At 41.7% G+C, this 24,414-nt stretch overlaps 1 protein-coding gene across 1 annotated transcript in view; it reads left to right on the forward strand.

Moving 5' to 3' along the window:
- MKX (mohawk homeobox) overlaps nt 1-24,414 on the forward strand; it is a 108,025-nt gene that overhangs the window by 816 nt on the left and 82,795 nt on the right. The window contains exons 2-5 of the mRNA XM_027841619.1: nt 2,358-2,627; nt 5,105-5,264; nt 22,937-23,090; nt 23,902-24,237. Of these exons, the coding sequence (XP_027697420.1) occupies nt 2,437-2,627; nt 5,105-5,264; nt 22,937-23,090; nt 23,902-24,237 (841 nt within the window). The 5' untranslated portion in view covers nt 2,358-2,436. The remainder of the gene's footprint in view (nt 1-2,357; nt 2,628-5,104; nt 5,265-22,936; nt 23,091-23,901; nt 24,238-24,414) is intronic.

Genomic DNA, 24,414 nt, shown 5'->3' on the forward strand with positions numbered 1-24,414 from the left:
CGCCTTTCACTTTTTTCTCAATCACTCCCCCAACCCCCAACTCTGCAGCCGCCGCCTCCATCCTCACCTGCACCTCCCGGCCGGCTTCCTTAGTCAATGCGAATAAACAAGCCCACCACCAAAACGCCAACAAGCCTAACCCCCCCCCGCCCCCCCCGCCCCCAGGTAGTAGTGGGTGGGGAGATGTGTTGTTGTTGTTGTTGTTGTTGTTGTTTTTAAAGTTGAGGATTTTCCTTGCTCATCCCGGAGCGCTGGAGGTGGGGGTTGGGGCGGGGAGGGGGGAAAGAGGGAGAAAGAAGCAGCTTGTAGCACAGAGGCAGCAAACCGTGGAAAATCTGAGGATGTGACTTTCTTTCAAACATACAGCCAGTGTCTACTGTCTCTGTCTCTGTCTCTCTCTCACACACACACACACATACACACACAGTCTCACACTCTCACACTCATTCGCAGAGTGATGTACCTGTTTCCTCCCGGAAGCCTCAGACGTCAAGTCATGCTGTATTTTACCGTGCAGCCAAGCCTACCGTCTGAATTACCTCCTTACAAATATTGACAGAGGCCATCTTTTTAATTTCTGTGTGCAGAGCCCTAAATACCGTAGAAGGGCTGCTGCTGCAGCTGTGGCTGGGGGTGATGGGCCGGGAAAGGGTGGGCGAGTATGCGTGTGTGTGTGTGTGCGCGCGCGCGCGTGCGTGCACGCGCACACACGCGAGTATAAACGCAGGGGGAGGACAAGCGCCAAGGCAACATCTGAGGCTGCCTCAGTCGCTACAGGAAAGGGGGTGGGGGCTGATTTTATGAAACAAGAGATGCCCAGAGACTCTGGGGAAGGGGGGACTGTGAGAGGAGAAGGGGGGGGGCGAAGGGGACCAGCCGCAAGCTGACGTTCAATAATACAGCTCAAGGTTGGGCAATGAGAAACTTTCCCTAACGTTTCCCTGCTGGCGGTCAAATGCATACTAGTTGCAGACAAAACATCACGCCCCTCGGAGGTGAGCGTGGCGGTCTGTTTCTGTTTCCACGAGGCTGCAGCTTGAGCCAACAAGCAACGGGTCTGCCTGCCTGGGGGGTGGGGGAGGGGGAAATGGGGAGGCGGCTGCAGCTCTAAGCTTGGGAGAGAGAGGAGAGGAGGAAAAGGCAAGAGTGGGGCCCGGACTGCCCAGGGAGCAAGCTCCTTGGACTTCTTATTCCCCTCATCACGTCTTCAGCCTTTGAAATGCTAATCGGGTGCCCAGTGGGAAGGGATCTAGGAAGTGGGAACCCGGTTTTGCCGAATGGCTTATTGGTAGGCAAGCAGCTGGCCAGGCTTCTCTGCCTTCCCCAAAGATCTTGGATCTGGGACTGGAGTGCGTGTGTGTGTGTGTGTGTGTGTGTGTGTGTGTGTGTGTATGTGTGTGTGTGTGTGTATGTGTGTCGGGGGATGGGGCGAAGAAGTGGGGGCTGCTATAGTGTGGAGGATCCTGGGAATTCACTGTCCAGAGGGAAAGAGGGCTTGGCAGGATTTCCTGGGCACTGCAGCTTCTGCAGAGACGAAGAAGGGACTTTGACCCGACCCTGACCGACTCGTCTTTCTAGGTCTAGAGTCAATCACTCTTCCTCCTTCAGCTTCAGTCCTCAGCCCTGATTTCCTAATCCAGGATCGAGTCCAGTATGGAGTTTGTGCCTAAAAACAGCCGGAATTAGGACACAATAAAAATCCCCCAATCCTGGTTGGTCGCCTGATTCTTTAGGTTATTGATTCTCGTGATCTGGTCTTTCCAGCTGCAACATCTACTTTAACTTACTTGGCAGTGCCGGGTCTATACTAGGGGAGATTGAGGCAACAGCCCTCGCCTGTCCTGCCATTCGGTCCCCCCCCACCCCCAGCCATGTTCCGCAGTGTGCTTTCCTCAGAATGAAACCGCTGGAGAGGATGGCTTTTTTCTAAAAATTCAAAACCCTCCACGGTGGAGGGGGACATTCTAAATTATCCCCCAAATGCTTAGAGGAAGACTGGGGGTAGTGGGGAAGGTGTCTGTGGGTGACTGTTCAGCCGGATTGCTAGGTAAAACCGGAGTAGATGCAGTCGGTAGCCCTATAGGGAAAGTTTGCCCCCCGAAAGGGAGGTGATGATCTGGGGATGGCCAGACAAGGCAAGTACCCCCGCCCCCAAGCCCAGGTGCGATGCTGTCTATTCATAACGTTCTCCCATCTCCCTCCGCCCCCTACTTTCACCCCTCCACCCCCAGCCCCAGACTCTCTTCCGAGCCAGATCTCTGGGCCAAGCTAGCCTCGAAATCCCTCTCTCAGCCCTGGGGACTCGCTGGGATGTGAACTGTTTCCTCGAGTAACCCGATGCGCCTTCTTCTCCGCAGAAATCAAGTCATCTGGACTTCCAAACTGCACGTCTCCTAGTCGCTGCGGCTGCAAAGCGACGGCCTCCCAGCTTGGACCATGAACACCATCGTCTTCAACAAGCTCAGTAGCCAAGTGCTTTTCGAGGACAGCGGCGCCCAGGAGAGGGAGCGGGGTGGTCGACCCTACAGCGGGGTCCTGGATGGGGCCCACCACCACCACCCGGAGGTGGTCATTCCCGACAGCCCATCAATCAAAGATAACCTCAGTCTCAGACACAGGAGGACAGGGTATGTCACCTATCCCCTTCTACTAGCTCCCATCCTTATGTAGTGGGAAAGTAAATACCGTGTGTGTGTGTGTGAAATTGGTCTGGTGAAAGAGCTCAGAAGCATGTTTCTGTCTGTCAGGGATTTGAAGTAGCTGGTTTTCATCTCCGGGGTCCTGCGCTTAACATTTTAAGGTTTTCATCATCTACTTCTCAAGACAGAGTCAGCTTCATTTACTTTCTACCCTGGTCCATCCCAATCTCTTAAATAGGCCCAATTTAGGGATTCCATAAACCCTCAATCCTGCGTTCCCCTTCCCAGTTCAATTGTGGCTGAGCATCCTTGAAGCAAGCCTGGAAATGGCTAAACTGCATTCCGAAAGCAAAGCCAGGGCCCGAGCCCCGAAGAAAGCTTTCTTCGTCACTTCTGAGAATTCTCTTTTTCGGCTTTGATTGGACTACCAGGGAATCTCTTTCTGATTAAAAAAAGAGAGAGTTTTTTTTTTTTTAAGTTTCAGTTATGGCTTTCCTTTCTTTCCTTCCTTCCTTCTTTCTTTCTTTCCTTCTTTCCTTCCTTCTTTTCTTCCTTCCTCTCTTCCTTCCTTCCTTTCTTTCTTCCTTTCTCCCTTCCTTCCTTCCTTCTTTCCTGCCTTTCTTTCTTTCTCTTTCTTTCTTTCTTTCTTTCTTTCTTTCTTTCTTTCTTTCTTTCTTTCTTTCTTTCTTTCTTTCTTTCTTTCTTTCTTTCTTTCTTTCTTTCTTTCTTCCTTCCTTCCTTCCTTCCTTTCTCCCTTCCTTTCTTCCTTCCTTCCTTCCTTCCTTTCTTTCTTTCTTCCTTTCCCTCTGTAAGCTGAGGACCTTTGCAAAGGATGACTCCTTGGAGCACATCCTTTTTAAGCGCAAACTTCTGCAGAACCTCTGGCCAGCTGTGGGCAAACCTAGCAGGGCAGAAGGAAGGGCAGCCTTGGGGTGGAAGGAAAGCACGCCGGCAGTGACCGCACTCGGGCTCTAGCTCAGTGAAGGAGCTGCTGTGGGCGGAGGCTGAGAGGGGGTTCTCGAGAGTTTAGAGCCGATAAAACATTCCCGGGAGAGGGACAGAGGCACCGACAGAAGCCTAACAGGGTTTAGCGACCGGCCAGCTGGGTTAATGCGGGACATGTGCGAGCTTTCCTTCTCCTTGCACCTTCACAATTAACTCCGCGGTGTTGCTGGTCGAGAGACTTGAGGTTAAGTTTCTTCAGAAGTTTATTACCCGCCGATTCCGATGGAATTAGATTTCAAATGAAGTCTTTTAAAAGGCAGAAACCCAAAGGGGCCACGAAGCAGGCGACAATCCGGAGACGGCCGCCGGAGGCTCCAGGCGGCCCGCGGGCGACACCTCCCGGGGCTGCGTGGCAGCACAGCCTCCCTGCGCCTGCTCTTTGTCGGAGGCTTCCAGCCTTAACAGGCGTTTTATTGGAAACATTGCTGGGCGCCTTTGCTTCTCCTGGTCTCCTGTTCCCTCAGATCTATTTCTTTCAACAAGGCCCTTCCTCCACCACCCAATCCCCTTCCTCCAAAGTCTTCAGCTCCGTTAGCTGCTAAACTCCTCATTATTAGAAGCCTACCCAGTGCGTGACCACATCCCCATCTCGGAGCCGAGAGCAAGCGGGGCCTGGGGTGCTAGCCACGGTGCACTTTTATTTTCTCTCAATTTCTGCGTATCATATTTCTGCTGCACAAGCTTGGGAATAGCGTTGTCCTTTCCTGTAACCATATGGAGTAAAATCGGATGTGAGAAACCTCGCCACTGAAGTCTGGGTTTCCTGAATAAAATCCAAAGAACCAGGGAAGGTCCTAGCCCTAGTACCTCTTACTCCCCAGACGGGCTGCTTGGGAGATTGTGGTTGGCAAAAAGGGGCATGCTGCAGCTGGGTGGTCAAATGCAGGCCTCTCCGCATCCCCCTCCTCCCTCCAATCACACACACGCGCACACACACACACACACACACACCTCCCCTCTTCCCTTAAGGACAAGCATGGAACACAAGCTTGAGAACCCCTTTTTCCCCCATAAAAGGCCTTAACCACCATTCACCTCGCCTTCCCCGACCCTCATTTATCTTTTTGCCTCCAGCTTCTTTGCGTCCCAATGGTCTAACACCGAGATTCTACAACTACCCCAGCATTTTCTTCCTGTTTCTATCCCTGTCTGCTGAAGGCTACTGTTGCCAGCTGACCTCTGTGCAAGGCTAACTAGTTTCTGAGTCTGGATGGGATAAAGCAATGCACACTTGGGAAGGGACCTACCCCTTAGAATGGACAGTATCTAACCCAATGTGTTGGGATTAGATGTCCTGGAAAGGGATGGGAGGAGGAGTGGGTGATGGTGTCCTTCCCTCTCCAGCACTTTCTGGAGAGAAGAGGCAGGGTATCTGGACAGGGGAAGGAACTTAAACGGGATTTCTAATTATTTGTCATGCTGTACCGATCAACCCTGCATCTCGTCTCCGGTTTTCCCAGGGCTCGGCAGAACGGAGGAAAAGTGAGGCACAAGCGGCAGGCCCTACAAGACATGGCGAGGCCCCTCAAACAGTGGCTTTACAAGCATCGGGACAACCCGTACCCCACCAAGACCGAGAAAATCCTCTTGGCCCTAGGCTCCCAGATGACCTTGGTGCAGGTAAACCAGGGCTTACTTGGGCCCACGATTTTCTAGGCTCCTGCCTGTGCCAAGAGATGTCAGCCTGGTTTAAGAGCAAGCTCCTTAGATTTGGAGCCTGAAGACCTGGGTTCAGATCCTATCATTACTCATTGTGTGTCTTGGGCCCTTCTCTGTCTCCATTTCCTCCCCCATAAAAGGAGAAGGTCGGCCTTTAAGAAATTTTTGAACCAGGAATCCTATGACAACATCAGTTATTTCATGTAAGGCAAGACCAGCTTTTAAAGGAAGTCTGGTGGAAGCTGCTGCCTTAACGTTTTTTTTTTCCTTAGAGAGGAAGAGAGGAACTGTAGTGGTCTATAGCAAGGAGAAAGGTTTTTCAGTAGTTTGGGGACATCTAAAAGGAGAGTCAGGGGAGAGGAAGGCCTAACTGGGAGGGACCTGAGAGACTATCTCATCCAATTTCCTACTTAACTGATGAGGAAATTCAGGGCTTGGGATGTGAGTTGCCCGGAGGTCACCCAGCTAGAGGCATGTTTTGAACCCAGGCCGTGTAACCCCAGCATCTGTGTTCTTTCCATTGTACCACACTGCTTCTATAGTCTTATATCCAAGACACCTTTTTACCTGATGCCTGTTCCACCTCTGTCCCAGCATGGAGAAACCCATGGGCCTACTCTCAATTGTAAATTGAATGTTTGGGTTTCTTAGGTATGCCATGGAAGGTTGATTTATGGAAATGTAACTGAGAGATTGTGCAGGCCTCCATATGGAATAGTGCAACAATCCTGGACTAGAAGAGAATCAGACGAACTCAATTCTTAGCCATTTAGTATTCTGTAAACCCTGGGCAAGTAATTTTTACCTCTTTGTACCAGTTTCCTCATTTGTAAAATTGCCCCAACCCTCACAGGGTGGTTGCAAGAATGAAATGAGATAAAGCGTATGAAAGTATCATACAAACTGTAAGGAATCACAGTTGAGCTGTTTTATAGTAGTGGTTTTTGTTGTTGTTTGTTGGGGGGGTGGGATGGAGAAGAGGGATTTCTGGGCTTGTGGTTTTGTAGTGTTCCTCCTGAGAGATCAAGAATGGAGAGTATTTCATACATATTCACAGGCATGGAAGAAGGATAAGGAGAAGTGGGGGTGAGGGTCGGGGTGGGGTGGCAGTGATCTTTATAAGGTGTGTAATAAACAAGGATTTTGAATCTTTGGTTCTGTACCATGTATAGAAATATCCCCATGCAGAAGAATTCCAAACTTAGAATGCTTCAATGAAGGTCATGTAATACAGTAGAATTTTTTCTGAATGGTTACTTTGCACCAAGTTGGGTACATATGGTGGCTCCAAAGTTGGTTTATAGAATTTTTATGTGTGTATTGTGGGGAGGGGTTAGGGGACAGAAAAGCTGCTAGACTTAAGTTTCCTGTGAGAATCTGTTTTGTTTTGGGGGGAAGGAAGATTCTGTTAACATTCCATTCATGCATCTGAGTGACCTTGTCATATCTGAAAAGTGGTAGAAATGTCTTTCTTTCCCAATGAAGATAGTACCATGAACTTGGTTAAAAAATAATCAAAAGTCGGAGGAGGGAGAGAGGATAGTGGAAGACAGGTAACATATTTCAGAAATAGGACTATTTTGCATCTGAGAATACTAGGCAAGTCCCTAAAATGAAATGATTGAAATGCCTGAAATAAGTAAAAGATAAATGAAAGGTAATATTCTAAAGTATTTAGGAATAATCATAACAACACTCAGAAGTTTTTTATGGGATCTATTTTGTACTCTTTTTTTTCTTGAGAGTTATGAAACAATATTTTCTGAATATAACTGGGCAGTAAAGGTCATTTGCAGTGTTTTCTTTTAGCAAGTATTTATTTTTGGTAGTGTTTTGTATAAGTGTTAGATGAGAGCATTAATAAAGGTTCAGATCACAAGATGTATGTATGAATAAATTTAATTAGACTTTTTCAGTTTCTTAATAAATTATTCAAATCAGAAAGTTACTCAGCTTCTGAAAACAAATCCAAATGACCAAATATTAGCATGACAGGTGCCATTTATTTTGAGAGTACAGTTGCTTTTAGAGATGTCTGGGTGCTAGACAGTGATGGGAACAGTACATTGGTTTATTTTCCTTGGTTTAAGCCAAACACACAAAAATACTTTGAATAAAGCCATATTTCAACATTTGGTATATTTTTCAAGTTGTAAATGAAGAAAACTTATGTTTTTATTTAGCCTTAAAAAAAAAACCTCAGCAGTGACTAAAGCTACAATTTGTTATTAGCAAGGATATTTAAGTTTGGTTGGCCCAGTCAAATATTTTGATTGGAGCTGGAATCAAAGCGTTTGTCATTTTAATCAAGAGTAAAAATAATTTGACACACATATGCGGTGGTTCAAACCCACATTACTAGCATTTTTTAGGGTAAATGTCATGATAGCTAATTTATAGGAAAAATCCTTTCCATTCAAGATGTTCACTTTTTTTCTTACATGTAAGCCCCAATAAATCAAAATTGGCACCAAAATGGAGAAGGCCACAGAATATCTCGCGTGGGTTTCTAAATGAAGCAGAAATCAAGATTTATGGCAATAAATAATACCTGTTTCATAATATACAAATTGTGTGTTTAATATAGTTGGTTTCAGGAGCTTTGAAGTGGAAAAAAGAAAAATTTAGTTAGAATAACTGACGAGCTCTCTGTCTAAACCAAACTGATATCATTTGGGGGCAGCTCTTCTTATACAGGCTCCGTGAACATCTGCACAGGGAAAATACATAATACATAGTCTGGGCAACCAAAGCAGATCGCGAACCGAGAAAGCGAGATCTATTACTTAAGTACTTTGGAGTGCAGGGGGCAATGAAGCCAACACTTTAATTCTTGTAAATCAGAAACCAACTTATAGAGGGTATTGGGGTCTCCCAGTGAGTAAATTAGTTTATGTCTAGTATTTCTCCTTCTCTCTCAAAAATCCTAAAGAGATTACTCCAAAGGAGTAATGACTGAGAGTAATTTTACTCCTAAAGTTGTTTTCTAAAGTGTCTATGTTATGAGCTGAGTGAATCTGGTTCACGATGTCCCCGTTTTAAAACATTCCCAGGGATTGCAAATGCAGTATTTCATTGATGTTATCGTTGTCAGTAACACATGAAGACTTTGTCTGTTGATATCATAGAAGGCCAAATGTAAATGATTTTTGTTATCTTCCTAATCTGTGGAAGTATGTAGAGATTATATGTGTATATGCATATGTATACACACATATGTATATATACACAAATATACATATATAAATATATTCACATGGGTATGTGTATACAAATCTACATGTGTGTATATATAGTGTATGTGTGTGTATATGTATATGTATGTGTATCTATCCAGAGAAGTTTCTCTTATCTCCATGAATTCACTGTCTTGTCATAATATACCAATATGACATACAATACAAGCCAACTATGAAATCACCTGCTCATTCTTTTGCTTAATTGCTTCTAGAATGTCATGTATTTTGATATTTCCTTTCACATTTACAGTTTCCTTTTGAGTGGGTCTTTCAAGGTAGAAAATTCAAAGTCTCAGGCTTTTAGAAGGAGCAGTTTTGTATACTTTATCTAGTCTTGGATAATAATAATAACTTTTCAAGTGGATTGCTTCTCTCTCTAGAAATTAACGAGAGCTCAAAACTGAAATGGAAGTAGATTAATGATAATTAGAGTAGGGACACATTTATTTTATATGCCTTATCTCACTAAACACTCATGGCAATCCTGGGAGAGAGATGCTATTATTATCTTCATTTCATTGTGATAATGACTTTTTGTACCTTGGAGTTTTTTTTTGTCTGAATCTGTAATGTCCTATGTAAAACAGAGGTGTCCAACTTCCTGCTAGGGGTGCACATGGCCCACAATATAGTCAAGTACAGCCCAGACCAGTTTGAAGTGTAATTGGGAAATATTTAACAAAGTAAATTAAAATACAATAAAACATAGATAATATTACATTTTAAAACTGTCACTATGCAGCGGGCAGGAATCCTTAGGTATGGTTAACGGCTCTGTTTCTATTTGAGTTTGACATCACTTGTGTAAAGAACTCCTCAGCAAAGAAACTCCCTCTACTAAAACAGACCAGGAACAGTTGTATAACTTAGTGAATTACTGAATTGTCTGGGTCCACTGAGAAGTTAAGTGGCTTGCCCAAGGCCCCACAGCAGATATGTGTCAGAGCTTGTATTTGAACTTAGGCAGATGGCTGACTCTGAGGCCAGGGTCCTATCAATAATGCCAGCCTGCCTTTCTCTCTGATAGTAGTAGGATAATAAATCAAAACCTATACTCTCCCAACAAAATAAAAACAGACCTGAACATCTCATTTAACTTATGTTTCTCCATTTTATCCCTCCCATTAGACTCAGCAGGCCTGACCTAATTGGTCACATATTTGTTATGCTTTCATTTGCATTATTAGTCTGGAATCTTTTTATTTCTTATTTTTATTATTTAATTAGATTTAAGCATTGGAGTGTATATGTATGTGCTGTGTGTATAAAAAGGGACGGCGAAAGAATTTCCTTTCCAAAAGAAAATAATAATAGCCATTTTATGGAATAAAATTCATTTGCTTTTACATGATCAAGATCATGAGGATATGTGGCTGAGATTTTCATAATATACAAGTTTATATAAGGATAGCTCTGGAAGAGTGGAAATTAGTTGATTCATCTTCCTTCTAAAGAATTCTTAGTTCTTCTTGATGAGTAACATGCAAAAAATTGGGCCTGAAACAATCTTTTCAGAGAGATGGAGGTGGGGACAGTCTAAAGATCTCAGTTTTTTTATGAATGTGTCTTTGGACAGGAATTAAATTATTCTAACATATATGGAGGTGGAGTGTGAACCCCGACTTGTTGGGATTCCTTAATTTTTTCTAACGATCCCAAAGTATAGTGCTTATAGGGTCCAAGATTATATCTCAAAAATAGAATGCTACAATTCTTTTCTTTTTGTTAGAAAGTTCAAAATTTGATGCTTTTCACATGGAATTGAAAAACTGTTAAGAATGAATTCAGAAAAGTGGATGTTGCTACCTATTCTATTTCAGTAAGCTAAGAACATACCCATGGAACAATTCTCGTTAAAGAGAATTGATTGGATTCAAGTTTTACCCTGCACTCTGCCCCATTTTGGTTTCTGCTCTATGCCTACCATTAAGTTGGGAGTGCGTAGGCTTTATGGTAACTGGTAAAATATTTAACTAAACCCAAATCAATCTATTTGCATTAATCCACACATAAGTTTAGAGTTATCTGCCATTGTATGGAAGTCAGGTGATAAATATTTCAGCTGAATAATCTACAATAAGCTTGTTTGTTTTAGTATATTATAAGATGGACAACTTCCAAGCTAACTCTTTAGCTTTAGTGCGATGATTACCATGTCAATATGATGGATGCAAAGAAGCCCCATTAGAGTAGCATGAAAATTACCCAGTTTTCTCTGCCAGCTAAAGTCTGGGGCTTCAAAGCTGTCACTATAAAATACAGGGTTTTGTAAACTATGAGTTTGACTTGAAAATGCCAATTCAAAGACCACTAGACTTACTCTGGAGCCCGTTTTCTTGTAAAAAAGGCTTTAAGGAAAATCATAACACACTGAAGGCCTCCCCATGCTAAATTCTAGGTAAAAAGTTTGAACCAATGTTTTTACTATCATTAAACTGGTAAAGTTTTCTTTCTTTAGTAGAAACTCTATATGTGAAAGTTTTATTTCTCTACCTTAGTAACCTCTTGGTCAACTGTTGGCATCTTGGATTAAGTACCTAGGATAAGTCTAGGTTTAGGGTCCACTCTGAATTTCAGATAATAAAATATTGATGTAGTTGACATTATGAGCATATTAACAGATTGAACTTCAATCAATCTTGTGAAATCAATTTGGAAATATCCGTCCTGTGTTTGTATTAAACTCACAAAGTCTTGGAGTTCAAAGGCATCTCAGAGATCAGTTAGCCTAATGTCTGTCTGAAGCAAAAATTCCCTCTCCAGCATCCTTGAGCAGTGGTCATCTAGCTTTTGCTTTGGAATGCCTCCAGGAATAAAGGATTCATTAACTCTCAAGGCAGTCCATTTTTTAATAGCTGTGGTTCTTAGGAAATTCATCTTTACATTGAGTTTAAAATTGCTTTTCTGTAACTTACACTATTTCTTCTGGGGCCCAAAAGATAAATCTAATCCCGTCTCCCAACATGTCATATATATAAATGCCATGGTTACCCATGCTCCCAACCCCACTCCCATTCCCAGAGGTAATCTTTTATGCAGCTAAATATTCTAGTTTCTTCAACCAATTCTTGTATAATTTATTTTGAAGTCCACTGGTTATCTTTGACTTGATCTGTACCAGCTTGGTGACATATTCTAAAATAGGTATCCAGGACTGAACACTGTAATACAATCAGTATCTACTAGGATTCTTCTCTACCCTGCAACATTTTAGGCTAATTTTTCCCTAAAAGAATTGCTATTTCCCTAGAATTTGATAGGTGAAGGGCCAAGGTTCATACTATGCCTTTCTTGACCTCAGGCTTTCTGGTCACCTGAGGGCATAAAAACACCCACCCAAATGGAGGTTAGGGCCCTTCAGACTTGATAGGATGTCCCAAGACCACAAGTCACTACACCCTGCCCTGCTGACCAGATGTTATCATATGGAGAAGGGCATATGCCTACCCAAACTAAATGCCAGAGTATCCTTGTTGAATATCCTTTCTATGCTAAGGCTAAGTAAACCTCCTTTGTTAACTGCTACATGACCTCTCAGAACCTCATTTCTCCCCAACATGAAACATGAATTAACAGGGCCACAGGGCACTGGCCTGAGTTAGGCTCGCCCCTCACAAATGCCATATTCCATATGCAGTCTGACTAAGGCAAAGCCTTACTTTAGATGTAACCTGACCAAGGAAAGACATGGTAGGATTATCTCCTTTCATTCTGAATACTCTTCTTTCACAAATGCAGCCGAAGATCACGATAGCTTTTCTGGCTGCCAAGTTAAAATTTTGATTCACGTTGACCTTGCAGTTACTGAAAAGCCCTTAGTCATTTTCATGTGAATAAAAGTTAAGCTAAATGTTCTAATTCTTGTCTGATAAAGTGGATTTTTTTTTCATCTACGAGCAAAGCTTGATGTTATTCCTGGGAATGATATCTTGCCTGTACTTAAATATTTCAATCCATTGGTTAATGTATCTGTGATCTCACTGATGTGGATACTTTACTACTGCAGGTTGCAATCCAACCATGCCTGGAACTCTTGGCCTTTGAGACTTCTGTCCATATTCTCTAATACATTTATCACTGGGGTCCCAATCAACATTCTGAGGGTCTTCATCAAGATCTTTGGACATTATGTGGGATGCAGGCTTTCCATCACTTGTCCTTCATTGTCTGTGTCACTGGCTCACCTTCTTTCCTGATCATATGTTTCTCTGCTGACGTCTTTTCCCCATTTCTCCTATGCAATTCCTCATTTGTAATACATGGCAGCCTGCTTATACCCAACATGAGCTTCTCCATTTGCCCTTTGGGCAATCCTCAACTTCAGTTCTTTGGAATCTGTGGAATACCATGACTTACCGTGATATATCACTGAGAGAATATAGTTAAAAATAGGGGCCTTTTAAAAAAGGAAAATCTTGGGGTCATTGAAAGAACTGCAGTTTCCCAAAGGGAATTCTGTCCACTCTCTTCCATCTCATTGCTTATTTTTTTTTTTTTGGTGAGGCAATCGGGGTTGCCCAGGGTCACACAGCTGGTGAGTATCATGTGTCTGAGGCTGGATTTGAACTCACATCCTCCTGACTCCAGGGCCAGTGCTCTATCCACTGTGCCATCTAGCTGCCCCACATTGCCTATTTCTAATGTCTTTCCAAAGAAACTGTTGATGTTGTATAGGCATGAGGCTCTAGTATAGGCTAAGAACTTTTAGCTTTTCTCATTTTTTATTCCTGAAACATATTTTCTGATATAGTTTGCCTGCTTTTCTTGTACCCAGCTTTGCCTTGAAAACATCGACTATCAAAGCGTATGTCAGTTTAAACTGGAGTGTTTTGTAAGTTCTTAAGAGAATTATTCTCCCTCCTGCTGTTCTGTCACAGATAGCGGTATTAAAATGCAGTTGGTTTCTTGGTGACATTTTTGCAAGTGCTTGTCCTGAACACTACAATGCTAGATGACCAAACTTCCCGTGAAATGATGTTATTTGTTGCCTTTGGATGCATGATAAGACTAACCCCGCCAATTCCTTTAAAATGTGGTGCCCAGAACTGAACGCAATACTTAAGGACAGAAATACAGTGGGAGTATTACCTTCCTTATTCTGGACACAATAACTCTGTGAATTCATTCTCAGATTGCTTTAGTTTTTTTGGTTGCTATGTCACACTTTTAACTCATACTTACCTTGGAGTCAATTAGAACATCAAAGATTTGTGTGTGTGTGTATGTGTGTGTCGTAGTTAAGCCAAAACCTCCCCACCATACTCAGCTGGTGCAATTGATTGTTTTTAACATAACTGCAGAACTTTACATCTATTCCAGGAAATAGTGTCTTGTGTGTTTGTTGAGTTGAGTCCAATTTCACCTTTATTAGATTCTGCCTACATTTCTTGGCTGTTCAGATCTTTGGGGGAATCTCAGTTTTATTATCTGATGTGCCAATTATCTTTGCCAATTTCATGTCGTTTGAAAATCTGATAAATATCAATTCATTGATAGAAATGTTAAATCCATTAGAATCAAGGAGAGAATCTCAAAACACCCCTATTAGGGCCCTTCTTCCAGGTTGAGATTGATCAGGGTTTTTTAAGTATTTTAGTCTTCCCCAGTTACATATAAAAACAATTTGAACAGTAGTTTTTAAAACTTTGAGGTCCAAATTCTCTCCCTTCCTTCCTCCTCACTTCCTCTCATTGAGAAGGCAAGCAATTCTATATGGGTTATACATGTGTAGTCATGCAAAACATATCCATAATTGTCATGTTGTTAATGAAAACATAGACAAAAAAACTCAAGAAAATAAAGTAAAAAAAAATATTTTTCGATCTGTATTTAGACACCATCAATTTTTTTCTCTGGGGATGGATAGCATGAGATTGATCTTCTTAATGGATAATCCTGGGTCTTGTTATTCATCTGGTTCTGAATCTACCTCATTGAATTAAGCCATATTTCTCCATATTGTCCACCAGGATATTCATTATAGTTAGCATTTATATAGTACTTTGGGTTAGTTAGATGGCACAGTGGAGAGTGCTGTGCCTGGAGTCAGGAAGACTCATCTTCTTGAGTTCAAATCTGGCCTCAGACACTTCCTAGATGTGTGATGACCCTGGGCAAGTCACTGAACCCTGTTTGTCTCCGTTTTCTTATCTGTAAAATGATCTGGAGAAGGAAATGGCAAACCACTCTAGTATCTTTGCCAAGAAAATCCCAAATGAGGTCACCAGGAGTCAGATAATGACTGAACAACAAAATATAGTGCTGTAAGGTTTGCAAAGCACTTTACAAGTTGACTCCTTTGTTCTTCCCTCCAACAACAGCCCTGTGAGGCAAGTGCTATTATTATCCCCATTTTACAGGTGAAGAAACTGAATCTGAGAGAGGTTAAGTAATTTGCCCAGAGTTAGAAGTATCTGAGGCTGGAATGGAACTCAGACCTTCCTGATTCCAATTCTAATACTCTATCTACTATACCCCTTAGCTGTCTCAGTTGAGAGGGGCTTTGTCAGATCTCTTGCTGAAATCCAGATAGTGTCATTCCTCTGACTTGTCAGTCCAGTACTTTGATGGTTTATAAATGCTTGACAGACATTACTGCATCTCATTACCTTAGCACAGTATTTAGGATGGTACTTATAAATATAGGCTTAGCAAGTGTTTTAGAATTCATTCATTCATTTGATGCTGACAACAGCCCTGTGAGGTAGGAAATGTAGTACAGGGAAAGGAATACTGGCTTCACATTCAGGGACCAGGGTTCAAATTCCACTACTGGTGCTTACAAATTGTATGGCCTTGGGCAAGTCACTCTACTGCCTTGGACCTTAGTATTCTCAACTGTACAATGAGGGAGTTGGGCTAGATGGCCTCTAAGGTGCCTTATCATCCTGTAAGTGCTAACTCTGCACATTTACAGATGAGGAAACTGAGGCTCAGAGAATTCATGTGACTTGCCCACTTGCCCATATGTTTAGAAAGTGAGAATTGGGACTTTGACTTCCTTTCTGTTGTTGTTTCCCCTACATCACAGTATAATGCAATCACAAACGGACATGAGTTTAGCTTGGCACGACTTGGTCCTTAACCTTGAGGCCTCCTACTGATCACTGCTTCAAATTCTCAAAAACTGTTCCTTCGAGAATTTGTTCCAGAATTAGGCCAAGAATCGGTGTGGAGCTTATTGACCTCTAGTTTGCAAAATCTACCTTCTTCCCCTCTTAGAAAATTGGGGCATTTACCCAACTCCAGTCTTGGGTATCTCTCCTGTTCTGCATAATTCCCCAAATGTCACTGAAGCCCAGTGTCCTGGACTTCAGAGATGCTTAATGAATGCTTTTTGAATCTCTGCTTTGTTTCCAAGATGGTACTGTCCTGAGCACCCACCACACCCTCAAACAGTCAAATCTGAAGCAGCCTTTTTCATCTCACTTCTTTTTTTTAAATAGGGAATTGTTTTAGTTATTTTTTTTTATTTTTTTCCAGTCAAGTGACAAAGTTTATTGTATTTTTTTCTTTTTTTTTAAACATATGTTTTTAAAACTTTGGGTTCCAAATTTTTTCCCTTCCTCCCTCCCCACCCACCCTCATTGATAAGGCAAGCAACTAAATATAGGTTATATATGTGAGGTTATTTCATCTCACTTCTATAATGGAGGTGGCAGAATGATGGAAAAGGAAAGTCAGGAACTTTGACTAGGAATTGTCATTTAGCTCTTGTTATTTTTAAGGTGTGATATTTGCCCAATGGCCAGAAAATTCACACACCTTGAAGGCCAGTACCATATCAGTGTAGACATTCTCACAATAAATGAAACCAGAAGACAAAAGAATGTTAGCCAAACGGAAGGCCACCCTGCACAGATTTTGGAAATGGAAATGGAACGAAGGGGCTGGAGGAACTGGCATCATTCTACCTTCCAATACTCTATGAAATGTTGTTTCCTGGTATACTTGGTCACTGGACCTTACTGCACTCATGCTTAATGTAAGAAAGCAGCAAAATGAGGAGCATTGCAGCTTTTGTACCAACAGTCACTGAGGAGGATGCATAAGGACAGAAATCCTGGAAAGAGTTTGACCAGATCCTCCAAAAAAGTCCAAATATTGCTTGATTTTAAATGACCTCAATGTGAAAGTGGGCCCAGAGGAAGATGGCAAAAACTTTGTTGGGAAGTATGGTTTGAGGTCAATAGGTGGAAGAGGCCAAAGGCTTATAAATAACAAAATAATAATAATAATAATAATGGGGTAGAGTGATATAGTAAGAGAGACTTGGGTTCAAATTCTATTTTACATTTGCTAGCTTTGTAATCACTGGGCAAGTCATTGAATCTCTCTGTGCCTCAGTTTCCTCATCTATAAAACACTGAGGCTGGGCTCAATGGTCTCTAACGTTCCTTCCAGATCTAAATCAATGAACCTACCCAGAAGCTTCATGCCTATACAAAATTAATATAATAGAAAGGCACTGGAAGTGTTAAGGACCAAATAGCAACATGAAAAGTTTGATTAACTACCCATCCTGCTCCTGTCTTTCTGTTTGTATTAGATCTTTGATTTCACTAGTAGAGGGAGCTCCCTAGAAGGGACGCAGATGGGCACATTCTCTACAACTTATAGTCTCAGAGATTTTGCTTGGGGGAATTGACACCAACTAAGTGACTTGACTAAGGTGAAATGGTCAGGAAGTGTCAGAAGTGGGATTTGCACTTAGGGTTTTATCAGTAGCTATCATCAAGAGCAAGGACATTTCCGCCACCACCACCCAAACTGCCATCTATGGGCAGGTAAGCCCAAGAGCCTTAGGAATAGCAACACTACCACTACTACCTGCCCCCCAGCCATTGTCCGGAGGAGCAACCCTTAAAGATATGAGACCCTGAAATTATTTCTGAAGATGATGCATCCCCGCCTCCACCTGCTCAGCAGTCATAGTTATTGACGAATCAGGAAACAAAATTCTCACAACCCAAATCCTTGGTATTGCCAAATGATTCAGTGGATGTTATTTGATCAATAGGAATGGCACCAAAAAAGATTCATTACTATCTGTTTGGCCATTGTACCTAAAGGACCACTGGGCTTTTCCATGGGACTTATAACTGAAGCCTCCTGTTGTCTCCTTCTATTACAATGGGAGCTCCTTGAGATCAGAGATCATCTTACTTTTCTATTTGTATAACCAGCACTTAGCCCAGTGCTTTGCATAGGATAAACACTTTTTTCGTTGATGAAGAACTTTTCATTCATTCATTCATTCTTGATTTCAAGATCTGTTCTCTATCTGCTATGCCACATTGCTTTTTAGGGAATATATGACAGAACATAAAAAGACAGGCATAGCCGGATATGCCAAAAGAAAAAAAATCCAGCAATCATGCTGATGAACAAAGAATGTTAAATCCCATTACAATCAGCTTCAAGGTGTTGTTAAAATTATTTTATGCTGGCATGAGAGGTGGGCTCAGAATTGAACAGGAGAAGAACTGGAATACCTTTGGGAAATTGTCTAGTGTTTTTAATGACCCTGAGTTTCCTCCTGAAACATAGGTCCATTTTTTGATGACCAATGCTTAAAAATATTTTAAAACAAGGAAGGAAGCAAGCGTTTTTTAATCTCCTACCTTGTGCCAGGCACTGTGCTAATTGGTTTACAAATATTATCTCATTTGATCCTCACGACAACCCTAGGGAGTTGCTATTATTATCCCCATTTTATTGTTGAGACGGAGGTTAAGTATCTTGCCCCAGGGTCACATAGCTAGTAAGTTTCTGAGGCCAGAATTGAGATCAGGTCTTCCTGTCTCCAGGCCTAGCACTTTATCCACTGTGCCACCTAAAAGCCTGTCATCTAGTGATGTTATATGGCTGTGAGCCATAGGATGCTCCAGTCTTGGAAGACTTGAAGTTGAGAATCACAGAGAAGGCGATAGAGAAGTATATGGTGGTCATAAGCAGGCTGCAATCCCTTGCAAATAAGGAATCGCATTGGAGTTGTGGTGTATAAGGCATGTCATCAGAAAAAATTATGAATGAAAATAAAAAGTTGGTCATGAAGCAAGATCAAAGGACAATCAGTGAAAGTCCATGTGTTCCACTGGTGTCCACGCTACCTGAAGAGAATTTAGAGATAGCTCCTAGCACACTGGGGGGAACCTCTGTTTGGTGAATCTATGGGAGCCATGATTGGAAGTTATATGGGATGGGCATGAATGGATGGTCTAGAGCTACACTGTTGGAGGGAATATCAAGTTCACAGATCCATCAAGAGTATTGGAGTATGTTGGAATTATGTTGCATTGAACATTGTATGACATGAGTGAGTTATTACATTTCTTTCTACATACATTTTTGTTGTAATGGAAGTTGTAATAGGGCTCAATTTATAGCATATTAGAACCAGAAGGGACTACAGAGCAGAGAAGTCATCTGTTCAACACACCTGTGGAGATGAGAAAAATATGGCTCCAGTAGATTAATTGGCTGGTAAGTTGTAGGGCCAGGACATGAAGCTGAGTTGCTTGACTCCTAACCCATCACTCTTTCTAATCACAAAGTCACAGAAGGTTGGTGTTGGAATAGATCTTGGACCATTTAGTGCAACCTCCACCTGAAAAAGGATCCCCCTCCTCAACATGCCCAGTGATAGGTCATCTGGCTTTCATTTGAATGCCTCTAAGGAAGAGAAACACGCTACCTTTGGAGGTAGCCATTCCACTTTTGGTTAGTTTAATTGTTGGGAAGGTTTAGGACGGGGAAGAGAGGAGTTTCTCTTACATTGAGCCTAAATTTATTTATATCCATTGATTTTCATTCTTTCCTCTAGGACCAGGCAAAATAAGTCTATACCACACTGTCTCTTTAACAAAATAGTTATAGGCTCACAGGCATATATATACAGATTGATATAGCTATGTAGCATACATATATAACATATGTCTACAGACATAGACAAATGTGTCTATGTGTATTATAGACTACATCTATATGTAGATTGTATCTATGGACAAAAGTGAAGCATCCATATATATGTCCATGTGTATGTCTATAGATGTATATGTAGGTGTGTATACACACACACACACACACACATATAGGCATATGTAGGTACTCATATGTATATTTAGGTATATATCTACAAATATGTGTGTATGTGTGTGTCTACATACATACATGTATGTTTCTATGTGAGTATACATGCCCATAATTACACATACCTACATAGATAGCTGTTATTTTGGGAGAGATTTAAGGTGTCTGATTTTCAATCTGTTTAGTACAGGATTGCAGAAGAGCAGAGATTCAATTGAGCTGTGACTGCTAGGAGAGGATTAGTTTGACCAAAAGGAAGTAGGTTTTTCAGTCTTTTTGAGAGGTAGAATGGTGGAGCATGAATTGGAGAGATTGTGAGAGGGAACAGCAGTTGGGAATAACAGATTGGGTAGGGCTAATTGCTCAAAGATTCCTGAGTCGTCTGAGCCCTGTGGAGCTTGAACAACATTCATGGGTCAGAGAACATTTGAGTCAGAAGGGGGACCGTAAGGTCATCTAGTGCAAATGTCTCATTTTCCAGAGGAAGACATTGAGACCCAGAGACATGGAGTCATTTGGCCAAGGCTACCAAGATAATCCCAGAAGACTGACCACTAGAATATTCCTTTTCTGACTCCCAGGCCATGCTCAGAAGGTAGCTGGGAGCCACTGTAGGATCTGGAGTATTGAAAATCAGGCTGACATGACTAAAGTGGATGAACTTTGAAGTGGGGAGGGAGGGAATGTGCATTTATATAGCACCTACTATGTGCCGGGCACATAGGGTTTTCTACACATTTTAATCCCATTTGATCCTCACAACAACCCTGCAAGGTATGTGCTATTATTATCCCCATTTTACAGTTGAGGAAACTGAGGTATACTTGCTCAGCCAGGATCACACAACTAGTAAGTATCTGAGGCTGGATTTGAACTTAGGTCTTCCTGAGTCCAGGCCCAGCACTTTATCCACTGTGCCACTAGCTGCCTCTAAAGTGGTGTTTGAGACTGAAGAGGAAAAAAATTAGAAGGTAGTTGTTGTTCAATAATTTTTTAGTCATATCTGACTCTTCCTGACCCTATTTGGGGTTTTCTTGGCAAAGATACTGGAGAAGTTTGTCGTTTCCTTCTGCAGCTCATTTTACAGATGAGGAAACTGAGGCCAATAGGGTTAAGTGACTTGCCTAGGGTCACACAGCTAGTAAGTGTCTGAGTCCAGATTTGAACTCAGGACAGTTTAAGATGTGAAAAATAGGGGCAGCTAGGGGGTGCAGTAAATAGAGCACCAGGCCTAGAAATAGGTGGACCTGAGTTCAAATCCAGCCTCAGACACTTTCTAGCTGTGTGACCTGGGCAGGTCACTTAATCCCAATTGCCTCCAAAGTGGGGTGTGGGAAAGATGTGAAGAGTAAATATTGAGCATTTAACTATCCTGGGCTTCCCTTCCCCCTCCAAGAAGTAATGTTTCCTAACCAGTTGGCAGAAGAGACAGCTATAATGGTTCATTTACTTTTAAAATGGGAGATGACTTCTACAGACCCACTCAATGGTAAGCCTTAAGCATTATGCTGATCTGTATATTTATAGAAGTAAATCTAGAAAAGTGAAGCATCCAATGCAAATGTTACCACTTAAAGCCTTGATCGGAATTTAGGACCATATTCTGGAACGTAATTTGGCAGCAGAGACCCCTAATGAAGATTCCCCATGTTTTATCCTTTTTAAAGAACCATGCGACCCTTTAAAACACTTTGCTAGAAGGCCAATTTTCTGGGGGGAAACAGCATAACCTTTCAGTCTGTAGAAATCTGCTAACCCTTTCCCCAAGAAAAGAATGGAAGGCATATTTGTTTTAAAGAAAGCAAAACAAAACCAAACAAAGCAAACTTCCTGATTTCTTTGCTATCACCTACTTGCATAGGAGAGGCTTCACTTTCAGACTAAAAGGATAGTCTATCCTCTTGAGGGTCGTCCTGCAAGAAATGCTAGCAAAACTGGAAAGCAGTTTGGGAGAAATTGGGTTTAGATTAGCACTCTACACCACATACCACCATAAACTGCAAATGAATGCTTGACCTAAATATAAAAGGTCACACCATGAAGAAATAAGAAAACATGAAGAGGTACCTTTACAACTATGGGTAGAGAGACAACATTTGACCTGTTGAAAGTCCTGGATCAAGAGTGTTTTGTACTTCAGATAAATACCTACTATAAGTGTGACTCAGGTCATAGCCTTTGTTAACTTTTTAATGGAATCTAACTGGGGGGGAGAGAAAAGGAAGAAGTATTTATTAAGTGCCTACTGTGTGCTAAGCATTGGACTGAGATCTTTACGGATATTATCCCATTTGATCCTCACAACAGTTCTGTGAAGTTGGTGTTGTTATTATCCCCATTTTACAGTTAAGGAAACTGGGGCAGATAGAGATCAGATGAAGTGCACAAGATCATAGGGCCAGTAAGTGTTTGAGGCTGGAATTGAGCTCCGGTCTTCCTGACTCCCGGTCCAGCACTCTAACCCCTGAACCCCATAGCTTTATTTCATTCAATTCAATAAGTATTTAATGACTATGTGTGTGCCCCACTCCATTTCAAACCTCTTCTGTCTTAACCTCTGTGACACTACGTTATCATGGTTCCTCTATGTATCTAAATTGCTACTACTCTATTTCCTTCACTGGATCCTTTTCTTTCTGCCCCCTTAACACAGGCTTTCCCCAAACTTCTTTTCTGGTCCCTCTTCTTTTTTTTCTCAATATTCTCTGCCATTCCACCTCTTCCACTCCTATAGCATTAATTATGAACGAGATGTAGATAAGTCCCAAATCTGTATTTCCAACCTTGACCTTTCTCCTGAGCTCAAGACTTGCACTTATAATTGTCTACTCAATCCAGATATTGTCTCTGTACAGATATTGTCATTATCTCATTCCCATCAACATCCACATGGTACAAACTGAATTAATCCTATTCCTGTCCCAAATCTGTGCTTCCTGCTGACTTCCACTATCATCCCAATAACACATTCTCAACACTCTAAATACTCTTTGATTGATCCTTTGTTGTTACATACCATTTGATCCTCACAACAACCCCATGAGAAAGGGGCTATAGGGATTGTTAACTCCACTTTCGATACGAGGAGGCTAAGGTTCAGAAAAGTTGACGTGCCTATGCATAAGTACTAGGTATCAGAGATGGGCTTTGAATCCAGGTCTTTCCTAATTCCTTATCTAAAGCTATTGTCACTATTTTGTGCTGACTGTATTGGATACCCACCTTTCCCTTCTGAGAAAATACAGGTCTTAATGGGGAAGGTCTTAAAATTTTATCAAAGGAGAAATTTTATTTGTTTTTTAGGTGTCAAACTGGTTTGCTAATGCAAGACGTCGCCTTAAGAATACTGTCCGGCAACCAGATCTGAGTTGGGCTTTGCGAATAAAACTCTACAACAAATATGTGCAAGGAAATGCAGAAAGACTCAGTGTGAGCAGTGATGATTCGTGTTCTGAAGGTTTGTTGAATTTTTTTTTTATTTGCTCCTGGATTTAGAAGGTTACCTTGATTTTTAATTGTTTTTAACAAGCTAGTGATCTGTCCCATAAGACCTATTGGTGCCATATTGGTTCTTTTTTATTGCATGAGGTAACTTTGCTGTTGTAATGGTAAAAATGACCAACAGATTTGTTACACTTTCCCTTTGTTTAAGGAGTTATGTGTCAGAATAACACCCTCTGAAAAAGTCATTAAAATTGAATTAACATGGCAGGGGGGAGGGACATGTACAAACAACCTCTACTTTCATTTTAGCAAGAGATTTAACTTATTTTTAAAAATAATTTTATTTATTCCAATTTTTAAAATGTGTTTTCTCTTCCCCCCCACTCATCCTCTTTGGGGGAAGGGGAACCTTTATAATAAATATGTATCGTCAAGCCAATCAAATTCCCTCATTGGCCATGTCCAAATATATACATATATGTGTGTGTATGTATATGTATACACACACACATATATATACACATATATGTGTATGTATGTATGTATATCATTCTACCCCCTAAGTCCATCTCTCTGTCAGGATGTAGGTAGCATGTATCATCATGAATCCTTTGGAATCCTGTTTGGTCATTGTGTTGATTAGAGGTCTTATTTCTAAAACATTTAACTTTAAGCCCTAAACACAAAGATAAGTTCTATACTGTTTTTAAAGGGTTGACCTTCATATGTCTCTAATCGTTACATTTCATAATTGAATGGTTAGGTAAAAGCACACCTATTTTATTACATTTATTTTACTACTAAGAACTTTTTGCCTCCCTCAGATGGAGAAAATCCCCCAAGAAATCACGTGAATGAATCAGGGTATAATAACCCAGTTCACCATGCAGTAATTAAAACAGAGAGCTCTGTGATCAAAACTGGAGTGAGACCAGAGCCCGGCACCAATGAGGACTACGTCTCACCCCCCAAATACAAGAGTAGCTTGTTGAACCGGTACCTTAATGACTCTTTGCGACACGTCATGGCCACAAATGCAGCAATGATGGAAAAAATGAGACAGAGAAACCATTCGGGGTCATTTAGTTCCAATGAGTTTGAGGAGGAGCTGGTGTCTCCATCATCATCAGAAACTGAAGGCAACTTTGTCTATCGAACAGGTAAGTGGGTACGTCTGTTTTTCAGCTGCCTATTTTGGCCAGAATTGAAATGGGGCCCGCATTGTGCTTTCCAGGCATGACTCTTGCTGTTGTTGTTATCGTGTGTGTGCATCAAGCAGAGATAGATTGTACCTTTAGCTACTACAATACTTGAGTTGAATGGGTGGGCGAAGAATG

Source organism: Vombatus ursinus, unplaced genomic scaffold (genome assembly GCF_900497805.2).
Source record: "Vombatus ursinus unplaced genomic scaffold, bare-nosed wombat genome assembly UNPS02014861.1, whole genome shotgun sequence".
NCBI lineage: Eukaryota > Metazoa > Chordata > Mammalia > Diprotodontia > Vombatidae > Vombatus > Vombatus ursinus.